The sequence below is a fragment of the Eufriesea mexicana genome, unplaced genomic scaffold, assembly GCF_001483705.2.
Source record: "Eufriesea mexicana isolate 0111107269 unplaced genomic scaffold, ASM148370v2 scaffold2646, whole genome shotgun sequence".
NCBI lineage: Eukaryota > Metazoa > Arthropoda > Insecta > Hymenoptera > Apidae > Eufriesea > Eufriesea mexicana.
The window spans coordinates 427,759-448,303 of NW_016910740.1; the positions used below are offsets into that span (position 1 = coordinate 427,759).

A 20,545-nucleotide genomic window follows, 5' to 3' on the forward strand; every position below is an offset into this window, starting at 1 on the left:
CAAAAAATCGTGAAACATATAAGTATAAATTTCTATATCAATTCAAAATATCAGTTGTAAAAAGTAAATACATAAATGTATTAGATATTAAGCACGAGAATAGTAAAAGTATAAGATTATAACAGTGACATAATTTGTTTGGTATTAATGAAAATAATATGAGAAAGTAGCTGATTTTTTTGAACATGAGTAGAAATCAAGTAAATTTTTGTTAAATTGTTAAAGTAGCATAATTTACAACAATGATGTAGTTAAACAATAGATGCATGGAACATTTTTATGTAATTATTTAGTCAATTATTTAATAGTTTAATTAATTATATAGTTATTTAACAATTTAGTTTATTGCTTTATTATTTTTCATAAACTTAATTATTTGATCGGTTATTATGAGAGTTAATAGAAAGAAATTAAAACAAATAGTAATTTATTATCTTTATGTTTCAATTTTTTTATATTATTGTTTAGTTAGTTTTGTTATTATTTAATAGTTGTTTTAATTAATAAATAATTATTTTATGGAACTTAGAATCTTGTTCTTTATGCATTATAGTATATTTGCAAAACTTAATTGTATATTAAATTTGTGATGCTAGGAAATGAGTATGTTGGGCAATTCCAGAATAACAACAAGAAGGTTGTCAATGAAGAATATAATAATAAAAAAAAGAAACAAGTAACAAATATAAGAACAAGGTAGTAACATGCAATGATTACATAATCGCATTTAAATATTGTAGAGAGATAGTTTTGTGAGCATATCTTGTCTTGTGGGTATTTACAAAAAGATGAGGAGGATTTCCACTTGTATTCAGTAACGTGGGAAAAGGTAGTTGTACTTGCCACAATGAATATACCACAAATACAATGGAATTATTTGAATTTAAAAAATAATTATAATAAAATTAAATGTTGTTGCATTATTTTTCTATTTACTTTTTGATATCTATTTAAACTGTTTCTTTTATTATAGTTAATAAATACATTCAAAATATAAGATAAGTAAAATTTTTTCTTTTAATTTAATTAGAAAATATACCTTTGATAATGTTTATGTGAATTTTGAAATGTTATTAAATATATTTTTGTTTTTACATTATACTATTACTTAATGATTTTTTTTTTTAAATTGTAACTTTTCTAATATTCAATATTAATTTAAATATCTTATTAAATGTGAATAATTAATTTTTGAATTCTATATACATGTAATCTTTTTTATTTTCTTAAGAATATATAAATGTATAAAAAGGCAAATAAAGCAGAACATATTGGAAGATAAAGAAAATAACATTTATTACAAAATTATGATATTACAGAAATAAATGCGGGAGATACAAGTGAAAAAAGGCAATAATTAATAAGTAATATTCATGTCATATTCATCCTTGTGATAAATAAGAATATCTTTGAACATCATATTAGGTCCATCATAATTAAAATCATAGAGAGGCTTGTCTAATGGAAAACCAAATGGTTTATTATCGAATTTGTAATCACCCCATACTCTGGAAGTGTATTGGTATTCCGTAGAGACTGGACTAATGTATAAGAACAATTGGAATGGCATTCCTTCCTTTTTACCCTTTGGTAGTAACAGTCTTTCTGGGAATCCAAAGATTCTTTCACCGTAAGTGAATGGTTTGCCACTGTTGAGAGAAGCCTCGAGTTTGGTGTAGAATACTTCACTGGGTTCTGGGTCAGGTATTGTAAAGTAGCAGTCTTGATTGCTACGTACAATTTTGTTTAGACCAGCATTCACTGTTGGAAATTTTTTTGAGTTTAATATCCATTATAGGAAAATATGAAAACTCATATATTTAAGCATTATTATAAATTAAAATAGTTTCATCGATCATATTTATTCTTTAAGAATGGTCAAAAGAGTATGAGAATTATTTGTTTAAGAAAGTAATGTCTCTATTTTTGTATTATCTTTTAATTTAAAAATATATAAAAATTATAAAATATTTAAAAAAATATTGAAATAAATGACAGATACTTACAATCAAGAATCCAATTGTCAATTTCATAAAAGTATTTAAGATATTCTGAAAGTTCAATTTGTTTGTGGTGTGCATCATATTTTGGTCCAAGGAAAATTTTGATAGCTGCCTTCATTGGTTTATCAGAATTGATACCAATGTGGAAATTGAATGGTTTATGATTCAAACGGTACTGTCTAATTTTAATTAATAACAAGTTTTGTTCATCAATTTGTTTATCAACTAATAAGCCATTGCTAATTGTTGCATCAAATTGACTAAAATATGTAACCAGTTTATCAACAGAAAATGATTCGACTTTCAAATTGGGATAGACAATCTCATCTTTCTTATATGGTGTCTGATGCATATTGTACCTAAAAACAAATTTTAAATAGTATTAATCAAAGTTAGCATTATCTTTTCATCATGAATTAAATGTAAAATGTTGACCAGTTCATTTTGCATAATCCATGATTATCTGAATATTACTAAATAATGTACAATTATATAGAAAAGTAACTTAATTAAAGAAAATAATTTTAGACGTATCATTAATATCATTACTGGTATAAAAGAAAATGATTTGTAACGGTTTAAGTGGCTATTTTATATTTTAGATTGAAAAAATCCGTTGTTAAAGTTTTTCATTTTTTGAAGGTTCAAAGCTTTAGAAACCTGTGTTAAAGATACATGCATACCTACATGTATATTGTGCGTCTGCTTTATAATTCCGCAGAAAACCATAAACGGATTATTTTGTGATTATATTTTTCAGATCAATATATCATTTTTAGATTTTTAGGGGAATTTAATCTTTCATAGCATATTAAATAGATTGTCTTAAGTTTCTATGTGTATGCCAAAAATATTTCTTACTATATTAACATATAAATATTTTTTTATAAATACTTTTTTTATAGTATAAAAATGTTACAAAATTGGTGTTAAATTTAGAAAATTACACTTTTAATAAAAATAACTATTGTAAGAATAAAATAAACTTTGAATTATGTATTTCTAATAATCAGACGAGCTCAATTGTGGAATTATTACTGTAATTCGAAAAAAATATTTTGGAAAAGAACACAACAGATAATAACAATTTCTTTTTTAAGTTAATTTTGTACAATTAAAATATCAAATATACAGTATGTTCAATTTAAGTATATATGTATGTTGTATATTTCGCTAATTATTAAAGATATGAACAAATTTTTAATATGGAAGTCATTTGATCCAGTTGAAACTTAATAAAATATTTGAATTTCTTATTAAACCGTTATTTATAAGAATTTAAATTTCAACGTATCTTTTTTATAGGATTATCCTTAATTTTTAATGAATTATCCTTGTGAATATCAGCAGAAAATGTTAAGATTGAGAAATATTTATTGTTCATAACGCGTAAATAATAGAATAAAATCATATCGCAAGTTTTTCGTTTGGTATGGTTATACCTCAGATCTAGAAGAATAATTCCGTTTTTAGTAATTTAGTAGTAAAGAAAAGAATTTTTAATAAGTTAATTTTAGCATATTAGAATATGAACGGGATATTAAACACATACAAACTGAAACAAAATAAACGATTTCTACACAATTAAATTCCTTTCCTTGAAATCAATTTGATTGTTCCTTTTAAATAACAAACTTTTTTTTTCTTTTCAGATCCCTTGTTAATGATGGCTATATGAGACAACATTTTCATTCGTACATTGAAAATAAAGAACGCAAGGTGCAATAAAATGTTAGAAATTTCGCGACACAAGTGCTATGGATTAAATTATTCATGATTTGGTAAAATAAACGTAATACTGTATTTATATCATAGCAAGGGGAAAAAGCTATATCTGAAATATCTGAAGGAATGTTTCACTCAACAGTTAATCACTTCGATATCTGTTGGTGGTATTATTACGTAAAATTTAATAATTAATTGCTAGTGGTCACTTTTAGGATACCCTGTGTTATGTGTAACAAATTTTGATGTTAGAATATTATATTAACTTTTTCGTTAAAAATTTCCAGAAATCGGTTTAATACAACGCGTTAACCCCTTCTAAAAATAAAAGGTATCTTTAAGTCAATATTTTGTATTACGCGTTAAATTTATTGTTTGTTTACATTATAACAGGCTAGAAATAGAAAAAATCAATAAAAATGAGTTTTACGAATACGAAAAAATCAAGTGGAATAAATAATTACCTATCGTAATAGCTATTTATTCTCTTGTAGAGGCGATAAAAGGCAGGGTCTCTCATTGAAGCAGAGAAAGTTTCCAAGGCACTGGGATAGATTTGGTACTTGGTCGATGGTTCTAGATTATAACCAAGGATTTTCCTGCCAAGAGCATCGATGCTACCATAGAAGTTACGGTTATAGGAATCGACGTTACCCTCGAGTATATTTCCAAGAATATTCAAACCGTTTTGAGTATAGATGTTGTACCACTTGCTATTATTACTCAGAACGTAACCAGAGTCAATTGCAGCCGTTATTCTCGATTCCTTCTCCGTAATATCCTTTTCAATGAAATTAAAGTGAAATCGTATAAGTGGATTTTTCGATTCATTGGTCTTAGTTTTCGAAATTCTTAAGTGATCTTGCAACGTTCATTTTATGACTCGAAATAAATTTCACATAACTAAAGTATGGTAATTGCTCGTATCAAGGATGAAATGTTGCTTATTTTATTGCAATTTAAAGATTTCACGAATAAAAGCATTCGCTACAAAATTCAATTTTTAATCAAAAAAATTTCAATTTCGCTAATAAATTTAACCCTTTGCATTCGAAGAGTGATCCTCATTCGCCATTTAATCAGATTCTAAAGATCGATCTTAATTAATATATCAAATTTGAAATTACCCAATGACGCGTGGAATGTCGAAGTAAAATAATTTTACGTCTTAATTTGTATACGATTTCTCATTTATCGTTTTAAAAATATCGTCAATTTCATGGCAGAAAGGCTTCGAATTACTATTTTTCTTTACCGAAAAAATCGTCGAGTGAAAAGGGTTAATAGCTAAACATACATTTGCCCTTGTCACGACAATGAGAAACTTTCGGTACCGGACAAATATGTTTCAAATTCTATTCTATTGAAATCACTATTTTTTAAAAATTTGACGCGATGGATAATCTTGTTAGATTTACATTTGAGCTGTTCACTGCGCACATCGATTAACTCCACTTTTTAAAAAATCTTAAATTTAAGTATCAAAGCACTTGGTATAGTCATAACATTTTATATTTATAATAACTTTCCCTGATAATTAAGATTAACACCTTTAAACGACAAAAATTTTTTGGCCACTGAATAATAAATAATTTATTTCAGAGGTCACTTTGATTAACTGCGTACTCTAATATAAATCGTTGCAATAATGCAACTCAAATGCACTAGCAAGCCATGAATGATAACGGTGAATTTTTAGTACCGTCTTATCAGAATTTAAGTAAAATTTAGTAAAATTTAAATTTATTACTTTTTTCACTTGCCAAATCGATTAACTCTTCCAGTAACATAGAAATGGTAACATTACTAACGATTACCTTTTGGCTATTTTTTCTTATAAATTTTATATACCGTTAGATGAAAGTTACATTTGTATTTATGCATTGTACAATATTTATTCCGATTTAAATTATAAAGGGAATTTTAAAAAACAATATACATTATTTCATTGCATTTCTCTACTTTTTGTTTTATGGAGTTAATCAATTTATGCAGTGAACGGCTCATTTAGTGGTGCAAAATCACTTGGAGGCACTTGAAACTTTTAATAGATGTAAAGCAAAATCTCAATGTCTTTTGACACTTACCTTAATGTATTTGTATTTGTAAACAGGGAAGTTACTCCAGTCTGGCCTTTGAGGGAATGGCAACCCGTTTTGATAAATCATGCTAGGATAGTAACCGGCGTAGAATGGTTTCTGCCAATCGAAGTCCTCGAGTGCAGGTAAGTCGTTGGAAAGTCTTTCCAAGTTGTATCTGTTCAGTAATAATTTGTGTCCATATAGGTATTCCAATCCGCGGGTGTCTGGTAAATTAAATTCCTTGGAATCCATCCAGAATGGGTATGATAAACGGAAGAAAAAGTAGTAAGTATTCAAGCCGATATCTTCAACGAAATAATTGAGTTTATTTTCCAAATTGTACTCGCGATTCAGATACCAGCCGGAATAGTTTGCTGGGATTACGTATCCTTTGTATCCTGCAAGTGCCTGCTTCTCTGGAATAAAATGGTTTCAACTCGGGTCAGCTGTATGTTACAGAAGTGTTGTTAATGGAGTATATTAGGCTGAATAGAAATTATTATTACTAGACATTATTATTATTATTTTCCAGATCGATTTCGCCAAAAACAAAGAAACAGTTATTAAGTATTTTAGATATTAGATTATATTTTCGTGCAGACGTTTCTTCGTGGTTTATTCTATTATAAACAAAATTTCGAATAACTATTTTAGATATATTATTTTCGAAATCTTTTATTTTCGAAGTGAATTAGATAAATAAATCACATTAATAAATAAACTGAGCTTCTTCATGTTATGCGAATTAATTGATGTAACGTCTGTTCTAATTCCATTTAATTTTAATTATATTTTAAATTTTTGATATATTTCAATCTCAATTTATTTGTCATTTGTTTAGAGTAAGTAATGTAAAACAATGTTTAACACAATAGTGATATTTAAAAATGTGCAATTCATTTTATTATTTTTTTTTTTGAAGCTTCACAAAAGTTATGCAAATCGAAATCGTAGCCAGTTGTTTATTTTATATACACTAGGCATTCTGTCTTATGCAGCTAGTTCATAATTCGCAACATTTGTCATAAAAGGAAGTTGAATTAATGCTTTGTAATGAAAAGTTTTCAAGTTTAATTATTTAATAAAAAAATTAATAAAAGCAGAAATTGAAAAAGTTTGAAAATCGTTGAATAATGATAAAGGTTAAAAATGGAAAAAAAGATAAGCCGTTCGGAAGATTATTTATAAAAAATATAATTGCGATAAGACATATTAAACAACAAAATAATAAATCTATCATTAGAATAGTTCATATGAGAAAATAGTGTAATTTTCTCTTAATAAACAAATTTCAGTTGAAAAAGCAAATGAAAATTACTAATTCCTTATTGAAGTAAATGTTCAATAAACATTTATATATTATAAATATCTATTTATATGCTATAAATGACATTTTTATATTTCTTAAATCATCATTTATTTATTGGACTAAGGATTTAATCCTGTGTAGACCGTTTAAAAGTCTGCTGTATATGTATATATAGGTACGTAACAATAAAATTGTATATTTTATGTCAGTCTAGTAGTTTCTAAGAAAATAATTATAAGCTGATTTAAGCAAATTTTTATAATTTTAAAAACTTCAAGTTAGGAGCACGTTTTCATCGTGCCTAATTATAAAAAAGACATAGAAATCCAAAAATCGAATTTTTAAGTCCTCTAGATTAAGGTGCGAAATTATGAAAATCGCAGGATTTTTCTGGAACATTTGATAATATTAAAAATAAAGAAACATAAAATACAGTTACCTGGTGTACCAAACATTGACACGTGGTGGACTTTTTCTAGGACTTCAGAGTTGAAGAATAAGTTGGGGTACATTTCGTACGGAGGTGGCAGTTGGATGAATTTTGTGTCTGGTCTTCTTATTACCGCATTATAAAGGGCCATAAAGTATTGGGCCTCGTTCATATTGTTTTTCGCCCAAAGAGCCGTTTTGTAGAAAGTATCGAAATCGTTTGCATAATAGAACAGCTTAAACAGAGCTTCCAGTTCCTTAACGAGTTTTGGATAGTAAACCGAAAATAATTCTCCTCGCGGAAGCATTCCATTTTTGTACATGTAAAGGAATTCCTTTACTGCACCCTAAAAATTCGTTATAAATATTCTCGTTATTTTATTATCAGAATTATTATCATAATTATTAATATTTATTATCATAATTGCTTAGGATGGCGGCTTATGTATTAAAGTTTAGACTGTGGATGTAAATTCTTCATCGCTATTTTTTAGGAATGTCAATTATTTTGCTTTTGATTTTAATCATTTGCGGGATAAGCTTTAAAATTTAATAACCGTTTAACGCTAAGTTTACCACAGCTTAAATAACCAATTCTTAAATCTTTGATGAAAAATTCTGCGTTCCACGTTATTGTTTTTGTTACCAGACCTTTTTTATAATGTGCCTGTGTCCAATTTTTCAATATACAATATTTGCACTTTAAATTCAGCTTTTTGCAGATCCAATTTATCTTTTGCACTGATTAAATTCATCCTTTTGCAAATCAAGTATTTATAACTAAATATTTTATTTAAAAAAGTATGAAATATAAATTGGCTAATAAGGAATGAAAAATTTCATTAAAAGAATGTATATGAGATTTTATTAGATATTTATTTAACAGTAATTACCAATTTATTAAAGTACTTATATAAAATACTTTATATGTATTGCATATTTTGTAATTGCAGTAATTATGTGTATATATAGATAAAGTTATTTGTACATGCATAGCCTAGACTATAATGGTTCCCGTGCAGCTGCTGCTGGTAACTTCGCATATATATTCTTATAATAGTTCTAACAATTTGTGGGTAACAGTTACTACTGAGTTATTGATTGAATCTACCAAATTTTCACTATTTGAAGGATTTGCTAACATATTTCTTGCACAAAATTTTGCTTTGGAAAATACTTCTTCGATGGGATTCATCATCGGAGAATATGGTAGTAGAAAATGTAGAGTGTGCCTTCTCTGACCAACAACGTCACGGATTTCCTGCGTCTCTTGGACACTTGCGTTATTCAAAATCAGCCAAACTTTATCCATATTATTGTTCTCCAATTTCTGAAGTAATCTTCTGAGAAAGTCGCAGAAAATACTTGCGGTGTCATACTATTTGCTGAACATTAATTGCCACAATTAGGGGAAAGTTTCGTTCTCTCGCAGTTGGCACGGTCACACGAGTCAACGTGTTAACCCTTTGCACTCGGCGATTTTTTCGTTAGAGAAAAATAGTAATAAGAAAACCTTCTACCATAAAGTCGACGATATTTTTAAAATGGCAAATAAGAAATCGTATGTAAATTAAGACGTAAAATTATTTTGCTTCGATATTCCACGCATCATTGGGTAATTGTAAACTTGATAGATTAATTAACATCGATCTGTAGAATCTGATTAAATGGCGACTGAGAGGCGCCTCTCGAGTGCAAAGGGTTAATTTTCGATTGTGCTCTTGTTCGTTGAAGATGATAATTAAACCCGGATTCATCGATAAATATTAGTTTTTGCCTGTTGCAGCAGCTGCCGCAAGGGAACCATTATAGTGCAGACTGCGCATGTGCAAATTTATCTCTATATGAGTCGTTCATTGCACAAATCGATTAACTCCACTTTTTGAAAAATCTTAAATGTAACAAATTATGACTATACCAAGTGCTTTGACACTTAAATTTAAGATTTTTCAAAAAGTGGAGTTAATCGATTTGTGCAGTGAACGGCTCATATACGTGGGATTGGAATAAGTACGGCCTTGAAAGAATGTCAAGTGTGTTTGGGTTTAGAATGAAAGTGATCTTGTGCAAGAGGATCGATTGCAAGGAATATTTATGGTAGAGTCGAATGAAAGTTTAAGGATGCGTCCAGTGTGGCTGAAGTACTTGGCCCATCGAGGTTGCGTAGGAAAGGGGCATGATTGGAAAGGAAAGCCTGATTATGGAAAAGGACAGGATGATTGCTTTAAATAAGGGTGCAAGGGCGCGGGCAGCTTCAGTCCTTTACAGTCTCCAATAGTCTTTAGGAAGTTGCTAATAGTGTGTCAGGATGTAAGAAGTCAAAGTCGAACGTGCCCATAGCGAATCCCTCTTGTTTTATAATCGTCAATTTACGTATAAGCTTATTTTATTCCATTAAGAAGTGAAACAACACTATTTTAGCCAATCCACCCAACGCGATCCCACATATATATATAATATACACAATGTAATTACTGCTAAATAAATATCTAATACATCACGTACATCCTTCCAATAAAATTTTTCCTTTTTTACTGGCTAATTTATATTTTATATTTTTTTTTAAATCAAATATTTATGTATAAGTATTTGATTTGCAGAAGGATGAATTTAATCTATAGAAGGGTGAATTTAAAGTGCAAAAACTGTATATCATTCTTCCTACTTTATGTCTGATTATTTGACTGATTTAATTACAGGGGATCGACGCATCATATAATTGGAACAATTAATTGTAATATGCTGGCTCGTATCTGGACAATGTATGAGCTAATGACAAAACATAGATAAAGAAACGTAGACATAGTTGGATTTAAGGATGTAGTACACTCTTAAATTATTATATTAGGTGGTACTCATGATTGATGTCGAAATCATACTATCGATGTACAATATGATACTCAGGATCATTTGCAGTTTGTAACTAAAACTTTCTTTGTCTGATAAGTTTTATCATTTTTGAATATAATATCATTATAGAATGTATGATTATATGATTATTCGAATGTATGATATTTAAAATTGAATATATTTAACAATAATGCATTAATTGATACTTAAAATAGCAAGTGATTTAAATAAAAATCTCATTATATGTTAACAAAAAATGTAAGAGTGAATTAAAATTGAATATATAAATTTTCAATCAGCCAATTTTTAACTAATTGCTATTGACTACCATTCGTTTATAAATTTGAAAATATTTTACCAATTTATTAATAATATTTTTACAGAGAGTTAGAAAATAAACAGTTAATCTTCTTCTCGTATGATTATGTCTTTCAATGAAAAATTATTATTAGCGAATGAAATTATTTATTTATTTATTTATTTTCATTTAAGTACATCATATTGCAATAAAGATTTGTTTTAATTTTTATCACTGAAGGTGCAATTTTTATGATATTGTTAATATTTTGAACTTTGCTATAAAATTGTATTTTTTAGCGAGTAATCCATGAATACATGATCCATGATTTTTCAATTTAAATTTAAATGGGATAAATCATATTTTTCACTTAAATTTAAATTAAAAGGAAATCATGAATGTAAAATGTCAATCATGTAGTAAATACATACATACGTTACAGTTACACCATCTTTTTAAATAAACGTATATATTGCTTTGTACATAGATGAAATCATCTGTTACTTTAAGAGGAAAAGAATTTTTAGAAGAGGTGATTAAAAGATGGTTAGTTTTGAACAAATATCTGCATTAAATGAGATATTTAAATATTTTCTCATTTCATTTCAAGCCATATGTTACTTTATTTTTATACTTTTTACAAATATAAGGAAATTTGATGTATGTGATAAATGGATGTGCATAAAGAAAGTTTTATTGTATGCAGAAAATATTGTACAAGTTCATAATTTTATACATCATTATAAGAATAAAAGAAAACAAGCAGTATATAACTATATTATATTACAAAAACAAATGTATTTATATACATTCTTCTTTAACCGTGTACAGAAAATAAATATGACTTGTATTAGTTACATAAATTACCCTGTTTATAAAAGAAAAATTGATAAGTCAGCATATTCCAAAAATTTGGCAGCTACAATGGAAGAATTGGTTATGAAAATCATTAATTTTTTTATTGCTAATTTGTCAACTTTGTTAAAAGTCGTCAAGTGATTTATTATTAAGAAAGGTTGCTTATTCTTGCTCATTATAACACATTTTGTAGACAAACAAATTCTAATTTTTCTACACCTTTATATGTGTTTTAATTTCAACTATCTGCGAAAGTTGATATTTTTGCTTAAAACAGACGATGTTATTCAAGAATCTTCTAAATGGTTGAAAGTTTATAAAAAAATGTTTAATCAATAAAATTTATAATTTTATTTGGAGATTTCTACAAATCACGGATAGTTAAAATATATACATAGTTATTATTGTGATTTAATCCTCGATTTATTGCTAAAAAAATAGTTGCTGCTGAAAATTTAATCAGTAAATATATTTTATGACAAATTACATTTTAATAATTGGACACTGTACAAATAATCAAATTCAGTAATTTACAATTAGGATAACTGTCATAAATTTTTTGTATTAATCAACAACTTATTTAGATTTTTATAAAATTTTTTGACAAAGAAAAATTCAATATAAGATGGTAGATGAACCTGTAGAATATTTTAAAACAATATTTAAAAATAAGGAAGTAAATATATTTTATAACAAATTACATTTTAATAATTGGACACTGTAAAAATAGTCAAATTCAGTAATTTACAATTAGGATAACTGTCATAAATTTTTTGTATTAATCAACAACTTATTTAGATTTTTATAAAATTTTTTGACAAAGAAAAATTCAATATAAGATGGTAGGTGAACCTGTAGAATATTTTAAAACAAAATTTAAAAATAAGGAAGTAAATGAACTATTAGACCGATAAAAGTATCCATAAATAATAAATAATATTTTATATTCTTTTATTGTATATATTGTGATGTATATATGTTATATGTGTATATATATGTGTATATGTATGTGGGTACATATGTATATATCTGTATTATGAAAGCTAAAATTATTCAAGTTTTTCATATAACATATAATATTTTTTATTGTTATTGTAACTGGCGGTATTGTCAGTTTTATAAATGTAACAATTTATTTAATTTAGACATTTTAATCTTAGAACTATCAGATGAATAAAAATTACATAATTTCAAACATCGTTGATCATGACACCTTAGCAAACGAGACATTGAATGTTTGGAATTAGACAAAGATGTCAACTTGCTTATTTGTGTTGCAATTTTTATTTCAATATCAATTAACGAACTATTGAATCAATATTAATTTAATTTGAAGAATTATAAATCCGGTACTGTCACTCGTGATAATGCTAGTTAGAGGTATTTACCATTGGTACATAAGGAGTTGGTCACCAATGAAAAAATTGACTCTCGTTTTACAAAATAAGAAAAGGAAAAAAAAATGTAATAAATTTTTCGATCAATTTAATACCTAAATATCTTATACTGATCAATTTTAATTTAGATTCGAGCAAATTATATCAAATATTGAATTACTGACATTTTCTTTTTACGAAAAATAATGTCTCTAATACGCTTTTAAAACATTTAGTGCTCTCAAAACATTAATTGTTAAAATAAATACCGAATTTGTGAATATTCCAGAAAATATTTTAAAACGGTGTCTTTAAAATATTTGACTGATATTACTAACCGGGTTGGAGTACAAATTGATGTTGGCCTCGAGGTCCCATTCTTGACCCTCATTATACCACGAAATGTTCGTTAGGGATGGTTGACGGATATGATATAGAAGATTGTAGACCCTCTTTTGTTTTATCAGGAAGTCCTTGTCAGCGGTTCTCGTAAAATATTCTGCACTGACCAAACTGCAGGCCAACAGCCCTAGCAGCCACAACCGTGACAGTAGAAACATATTTTTGAAAGTTCAAAACCACAGAATCCCAGAGCGCAGATGCTCCGCGTGCAGCTACTCTTATACTCTGTTATCCCCTCCCCCAGTACTTCCTTATTGTACGGTTCAGTATTTTCAGTCCCATATTTCCTTAAATCTATGATTCAAACTTAGATTTCTATTTAATAAAGAAAAGACTCTGTCTCAGTCCGTCGTAGAAACAATATGGAGTTATTAATCTTCGTGTACATAGTAATCTTCAACCTGTTAATCTTTAAGTATTAAGTAAAAAGCTAACCTTTCTGAACTTCTATTTTTTGACTGTCGTATTTGATAAGGAAAGATAATATTTTTGTTTATTTTTTTTCTTATTCCTTTCCTTTTTTTATTACTATTTATTCACGGATAATTATTATTTATTAATAATTAACAAAATTTGATTGAATTTTTAAAATTCGAGTTGTTTGTATTTGGTTAGAGAAAAATACATTGTAGTTTTATATAATGGTGGATAAGTCTCAGTTCCCATGGAATGTTATTTACATTAAAATTTATTTTATCGAACCTTTATAATTCAATTTATGTCCTAGTATTTAAAAGAACTAATCTATTACTGTTTAAAAGACTTTTGTTACTGTTTAACATATCGTGTTGTTAATTTTGAGGTAACACAGATCTATTTGCAGATTGTGAATATTCTGTTAAGGAAATAATTGTAGTTTATTATAATAATAATTTTAATAATAATTTTAATAATAGTTTAATTAATATAATAATTTATTATAATAGAATAATTGGTCGGTAAGGTTAGAATGAAATAGATATGTGATCGCTAAAAATTTGTTTTCAATCGAACTTTATACTATACCTAACTTCAACTTCATGACATTGAATTAAATATTTTAATTGACTTCAGAGAAGTACAAAAAGAAATAATCATGAGATAATATTGCTGTAAATAAATAAAATAAATATTCAAATGACATAACCTATAAAATAAGTAGCAGGTTATTACACGATTCTGTGACTTCTAGATACGAAGTGAAGTAATGATTATTTTGTTTACAACAAGCTAAGATTACATCATAAAGTAGTATAATAATAATTAATTGTTTAAAATAATTTTTCTTAACTTTAGATTATATAATTTTTCTTAATTTTAGATTATAAAAACTTAACCATAAAATGAACCTAAAATTACTTGTGTTTATTGAACATGGTAAAACATACATGATTTATAATAGAGAAATTCTAAAATTAAATTTATCTGAGATTGTAATTGCGATGAAAAATTTCAAAAAATAAATACAAAATAAACTAGTTTAAAAAAGACTTTGCTTTAGAGGTTATGTATAGAAACAAATCGTTAAATATCAAGAATGAATTTGTATAACAATTTACAAATGTGGAGGAAACCTAATACCAAAATATATGCCTGTAATTTGTAATCCACAATAAAATATGCAGATTGTTGATTTGGGGATATGTAGATACATTTGTATTCGTATTTATTCTATCGTGATCATTAATTATAGACATCATAGACAAAAATTTGTATTTAAATGTATTAAAAGAAAATCATTGAAGAAGCATAGAAAATTAAATCTTCTAAGAAATTTTTATTTTTAGCTTGTTCGTGACCCTAAATATACTGCGTATATTGTTTATCAATAGTTTGTTTATAATACCGCCCATAGTTTGCAAACACCACAAAGTTCAATTGGGTGAAATGATCGGAGAAAGCAATCAGGAAATACAGAATATTGAAATTGAGTTAACAAATTTTTGTTAAACACGTCTGATAGACATTGAATTTAAATTTTATCAAAAAAGATTTATAAGAGAAAGTGAGTAGTAATACGATTAACGAAATGTTAATATTCTATTTATTATACAGATATTATTATTCAATACCTTTATTTTTCTATAAAATACTTTCGATTTTTATTTCTGTATTTTCTTATTTATGCCATTCTTTGTTATGTCACAAATTAGAATATATGGAATATAAATAGTTCAAAAAATTAACATTTAATATAGTTTCTTTTATAATTTATAATAACTGTAAAAATTGTTCTATAGTAGTTTTATAAAGTTTAAGTTTTTTCGCTAAAGTTTTTTATGCTCTGTAGTTAAAATTAATTCAGTAGCAAAAATCACGATTTAAGAATTAAGCGTTTCGATGGAAAGTATCAGTCGTATTTTAAACGTTTTACTATAAGACGATTTTCCTTATCAATATCTTTTGTATATAAACGCAAGAAAATAAAAATTGAGTAAATAACCAGATATCGGTGTACAGACGAAATCTGTTTGACCCTTTAACCTTGAGGTAGGTGATGCCGGATGTTCCGTTTTCTTCATGACGTGAAACGACTGTATGAAAAACAGATTAAAAGAGTTATTATTATTTAGTTTCCATTTTACAATAATATCATACAAATCTATGTAGTTTCTGGTTATTTTATTTTATTCCATATTTTATTCTATTGTTATTATAATTTTTGTTAAAATATTTGGAAGTTTCTAAATTACTAAAAAAAGGACAAGAGGACATTTAATATAGCTCCATCTTTATTTAAATGAAAAATATTTTATTTAATTGAAATTATTTAATAGTTATTTAATAATTATTATTTAATAGCTTCTATTAAATTTTTCACATCTCCGGTTTTATTTTGACGTACATTAGCTTCTGAATGAAATTGTTTTTGTGAAATAAGATAATAAAAATAATTCTGGCTTTTAGTAGAGATATTTTGTGACCAATGTAAGTTTATGACTTGATTACTTGTGTATATTTTTCAGACTCTATAAATGTATATAAAGCACAAATATATCTTTATAGAAGATATTTGCTCGTTTTTTGTTAGTCAAGATTGCAAAACTCGTTTTACAGAGGATTATGTACTTGCCTGTAATTGAAAAAATAAATGATATTAAAAAGTAATTGTTATTCATGAAATATGCTAACATTTTTTAAGATTTTAGATTATTAAAAATTTATATTTCGATTTTTCTGGAATGACAAGTTTATTATTAATAGTATAATCTATAATTGTATTTTTTTCAGTAAAAGCACTAGGAAACTCAGTAAATAACATTATACTACAGTTATTTTTCAAGATTATTTAATCAATCATCTGTAGATACAACAAATATTTTATGTACATGTGATATTTTCTAATAAATTACACGATGTTTAAAATATATCATATATTTATCATATACTATGTTATATAAAAATTTATTAATAATTAAAACTATCAATGAAATTGTTAAGAATAATTAATAATTAATAAAAAATTAGCAATATTGGCGGGAAGTTGGTATTGCTGGCTGGCTTGTATTCTTGTTTCATAATGGTATCATGAGCAGGGTTGGTTGAAGGATAAATAAAAAGATTATTATGAGTTTGAAACTTGTGATAGGCAAAGAAGAAAGTTGGAGGAGGATCATCCCGAATCGGACTGATCAAAGCAGCTAGCACTGGAAACGTAGCTTGGTCGGAAGAAGAATCCTAAAAATTGAAAAGTCGGATTAAGTTTGTCTTCATAGTTGACAGTGTACGAATATTGTACAGGAATGACAATTTTTGACCTTGTACTTTCAATATTTGGTCACCTGTTTTGATAGATACTTGCAGACCTTGAGTTATGGTTAAAGCTTCTTTCTGTTTCTTTAGTTTTTGACGTTCATTATCGTCCATCTCTACAAATCACGAAGAAATGGGTGTTGAAATAATGTATTTCCTTCCTATTATAATGTACCTTTTACCTATCTATATAATTGAAGTTATAAATATATATAAACGTATATTTATATTTCAAATTTGAATACTAAAATATTTAATGTTTATGTATGCGTATATATATTGTTATATATCTTGGACTATATGTTTATAGAATATTTAATTTATTGTAAGAGTTTATTTTCAAAAGGACTTGGTATAATTGGATTAATGTCACGGATTATTATAAAATTGACAAAAATGTACTAGAAATTACTAATTGTGGAAAAATCATGAATCAACAAACATTCAGGTTGTTCTCTGTAGTCTCTTTATATCCTGATCGCTTCTTCTTTAGTCAGGATGACTTTTCCATGTTGTGGGCTTCATCACATCCGTAATGCTATCAGCATGTCAGCAGAACGCATCCTGGACTTTTCCAACCTGTCAAGTGGCCATCACAAATCCAAGCATGAGTACTTACATGTTCCAATCTATAAATTTATTCTAACCTTTTTAATACTTGAGAAATATGTAGGAAGAACACAATAATATTTTTGCCAATTTTGTAATTTTTACGTTTTTTGGTGATTAAAAAGGAGCGTTTTAATATGGCATATTTGAAAATTAAAATAATATATGTTATGTTTAAGGATATAAGGCTTTAAAAAGTGATTGATAATTTTATAAAGTTTTATGTAATAAATGATCATTTAGATAAAATTAACATTTTTTACATGTTTAATAAATTATTAGAAATATCTGTTTAATGATAAAATCAAATAAAAAAGTAAATTCATTTAATAGGAATGGAAATTACTTTGCTTTGATTCAGTTCAATTGTTATTATATTATTAGTTGTATAATTACCATAGGTTATCTGATAGTTATCTGATAATAATTTTAATTATAATTATTATATTAATTATAATTTAATGAAAATCAAAAAAAGTAGATATAAGTTATTACCATTTAATTATTGTTACTTTATTTTTACTAGTATTTCAGTTTCATATTACATCGAACTGATTTTTTATTTCAAATTTTTTTCAGTAATTTATTAAGATATATTACAAATTAAAAATTCTCATATGTTTTATTTTTGAAATAATATTTCTTTGTATGATTATGGATATTTTACTTATTATTATTATTATTTTATAAATAATAGGTATTTTTGTAAAAATAAGCTTTTCATAGAAAGCTCTATAGTATATACCGCGGATATGCGGTAAAAATGTGCTTAAAAGTCATATTCTCATACACTTATACAATTTTCAATCTTACTTCGTTTGTCTGTTATTGTATCTCTGAGACATTTATTTGTAACAATTATCAATTATTGTTCCTTAGATCAGGATGAAAAATTATAATCAGTTGTAATGTCTTTTTATATATAAATTAAAATTCAGTTATGCACAAAAACATGCATTTGAACGTTAATGTAGTTTGAAAGCAGAGTCAACGTCTGCGCAGACGCGTGACCATGCGCGCGCAGTTCAGTTTCAGCGTAAATCATATAATTACAAGAGGCGCGTTCACAGAAAAAATTTAATATATAGGATTGGCTTTATCTCCATATTGGTTCATAGCTGTTTATATGTACTTTCTCATAATCTCTTTTCATTAGACATGTATGATATACAAATATATAAAAACACTTTATCATTGGTTGATTACTATTATCTCGCGAAACACTTGCTCTCATTTGAGGCCGTAACTTACTTTCTCTTATTAGCCTGGGTAGTTCGTTAATAATTCACGAAGATATTATTGTCTCGGCTATAATTCGATGTGATTTATGTCGGAAATGAAGTATTCTTGTCTGCACAGCTGCTGTTTTGTCGTATGAAAGAACACTCAATAGTTCGATAATTTGGTACATAGTATGGCTATTTATTTGCTGTTGGATGTCTTGAGAATTTTGTTAATAACTCTGCATACTCTAGAGTTAGAGAGTTAGAGAGTTAATAACTTTCGTTGTTACGTCTATAAAATCATCTTAACGCGTCAAGATTTCAAAATTAATTTTTGTTTTTAAAAAAATATGAAAACATAGAATACAGTAATTTAGTGTTTTAGGAATTCTAGAGATATTTGTATATGTAGAAATAAGAGTCTTTGTTATGTTTGGAAATATATTTTATTTTTGTTAAATGAGTTTACTAATAATACTTTAAATCTTCTCATATCTCAATTGATGTAATGTGTTTATGTTTAGAATGTTTACTGCATTTAAATTAATCGCAATGATAATTTTTGTCTGTTATCCAGTCTTTTATATGATAAGTCTTTTTTTAATCTTTGACTTTTGGATAGAGAAATGGTCTACTATAATACGTAAACATTGATTTTATATAACAATTTTATATTAATGAATAATATTATTTAAGAATTATTATTAATAACATTAATTTATGGTAATAATATTATTATTTTAAATATTTTTATAAATATATTATATAATATAATATATTAATAAATATATTATAATATTTTTATAAACAATAATTAACATTTTTATCGTATCTATAGGCAAATAATAATTATTTTTTTAGATATTATTAAAATTTTAGCTATATTTTTATTTTATATTTTAAATGCATTTTAATTGCGTAATTTTTTGAAATATATTTTTATTTTTTCATTGGAACTTTTTTAATAGCATATCTAAGTTTTAAATTATATGTGGCAAATCAATGGTTTTTGTTTCCTTTTTTTAAACAATTAAACGTTTCTTGAATAAGAATATTTATCTTTTTAATATCTTTTTAATAGCATATCTAACTTTCAAATTACATGTGGCTGTCAATGGTTTTTGTTTTCTTTTTCTTAACAATTAAACGTTTCTTGAACAAAATATATTTATCTTTTTAATATCTTTTCCATTTCATTCATTCATTTTCCGTCGATTTCATTATATTTAGTATTGCAAAGTATTATTATTAACTAAATGTTATAAAACAAAGATAGATTGAAAGTTCATGAAATTTTCTAAAAAATAAACATAACGCTCGAATTGACATGAAATTTAGTGTTAGTAAAGAAGCAAATTATCAATATTTACAATGTTTTAATCTATTTGTATTTAACTTTGTTAGGTAATATAAGAAAAATATTAATTCTTGGAATTTCTTTTATCAAACCCAGGTATAAATTTCTGTAAAAATCTTCAACTTTCAAAAATGAAAGATTCAAGATGTTCAATATATTTGATAAAAAAGTATTGTGTCCATTAGTTTGAAATACATATTGCATATTACATGGCACAATTTTATAATATGAATCAATATTTGCAAAATAACTGTGCAAAATTCGAATCACATCAATTTAGCAATTTTTACAAT

The 20,545-nt window shown here is 26.1% G+C and overlaps 1 protein-coding gene and 1 long non-coding RNA gene across 2 annotated transcripts; one reads left to right on the forward strand and one right to left on the reverse strand.

Moving 5' to 3' along the window:
- Positions 1–735: 735 nt before the first annotated feature.
- LOC108550283 (uncharacterized) lies at positions 736–4,294 on the forward strand. The gene is made up of 4 exons (XR_001890407.1): positions 736–829; positions 3,656–3,895; positions 4,016–4,059; positions 4,223–4,294. It is a non-coding gene; the product is annotated as an uncharacterized LOC108550283 (long non-coding RNA).
- Hex70a (hexamerin 70a) lies at positions 1,334–13,505 on the reverse strand. Its single transcript, XM_017903986.1, has 6 exons — positions 13,268–13,505; positions 7,558–7,894; positions 5,816–6,225; positions 4,193–4,509; positions 2,007–2,362; positions 1,334–1,761 (listed from the first exon to the last, which is right to left on the reverse strand). Exons 1-6 carry the CDS (start codon positions 13,487–13,489, stop codon positions 1,358–1,360), a joined length of 2,046 nt encoding a protein of 681 aa, XP_017759475.1. The 5' UTR covers positions 13,490–13,505; the 3' UTR covers positions 1,334–1,357.
- Positions 13,506–20,545: the final 7,040 nt, after the last annotated feature.

Excerpts from the sequence above, each read along its gene's own strand:
- Hex70a (XM_017903986.1), bottom strand. The coding sequence starts at position 13,489 with ATGTTTCTACTGTCACGGTTGTGGCTGCTAGGGCTGTTGGCCTGCAGT. Across the intron at positions 7,895-13,267 it reads TCAATTTGTACTCCAACCCG|GGTGCAGTAAAGGAATTCCT; the intron begins GTTAGTAATATC and ends ACGAATTTTTAG. Across the intron at positions 4,510-5,815 it reads ACAAATACAAATACATTAAG|GATATTACGGAGAAGGAATC; the intron begins GTAAGTGTCAAA and ends TTCATTGAAAAG.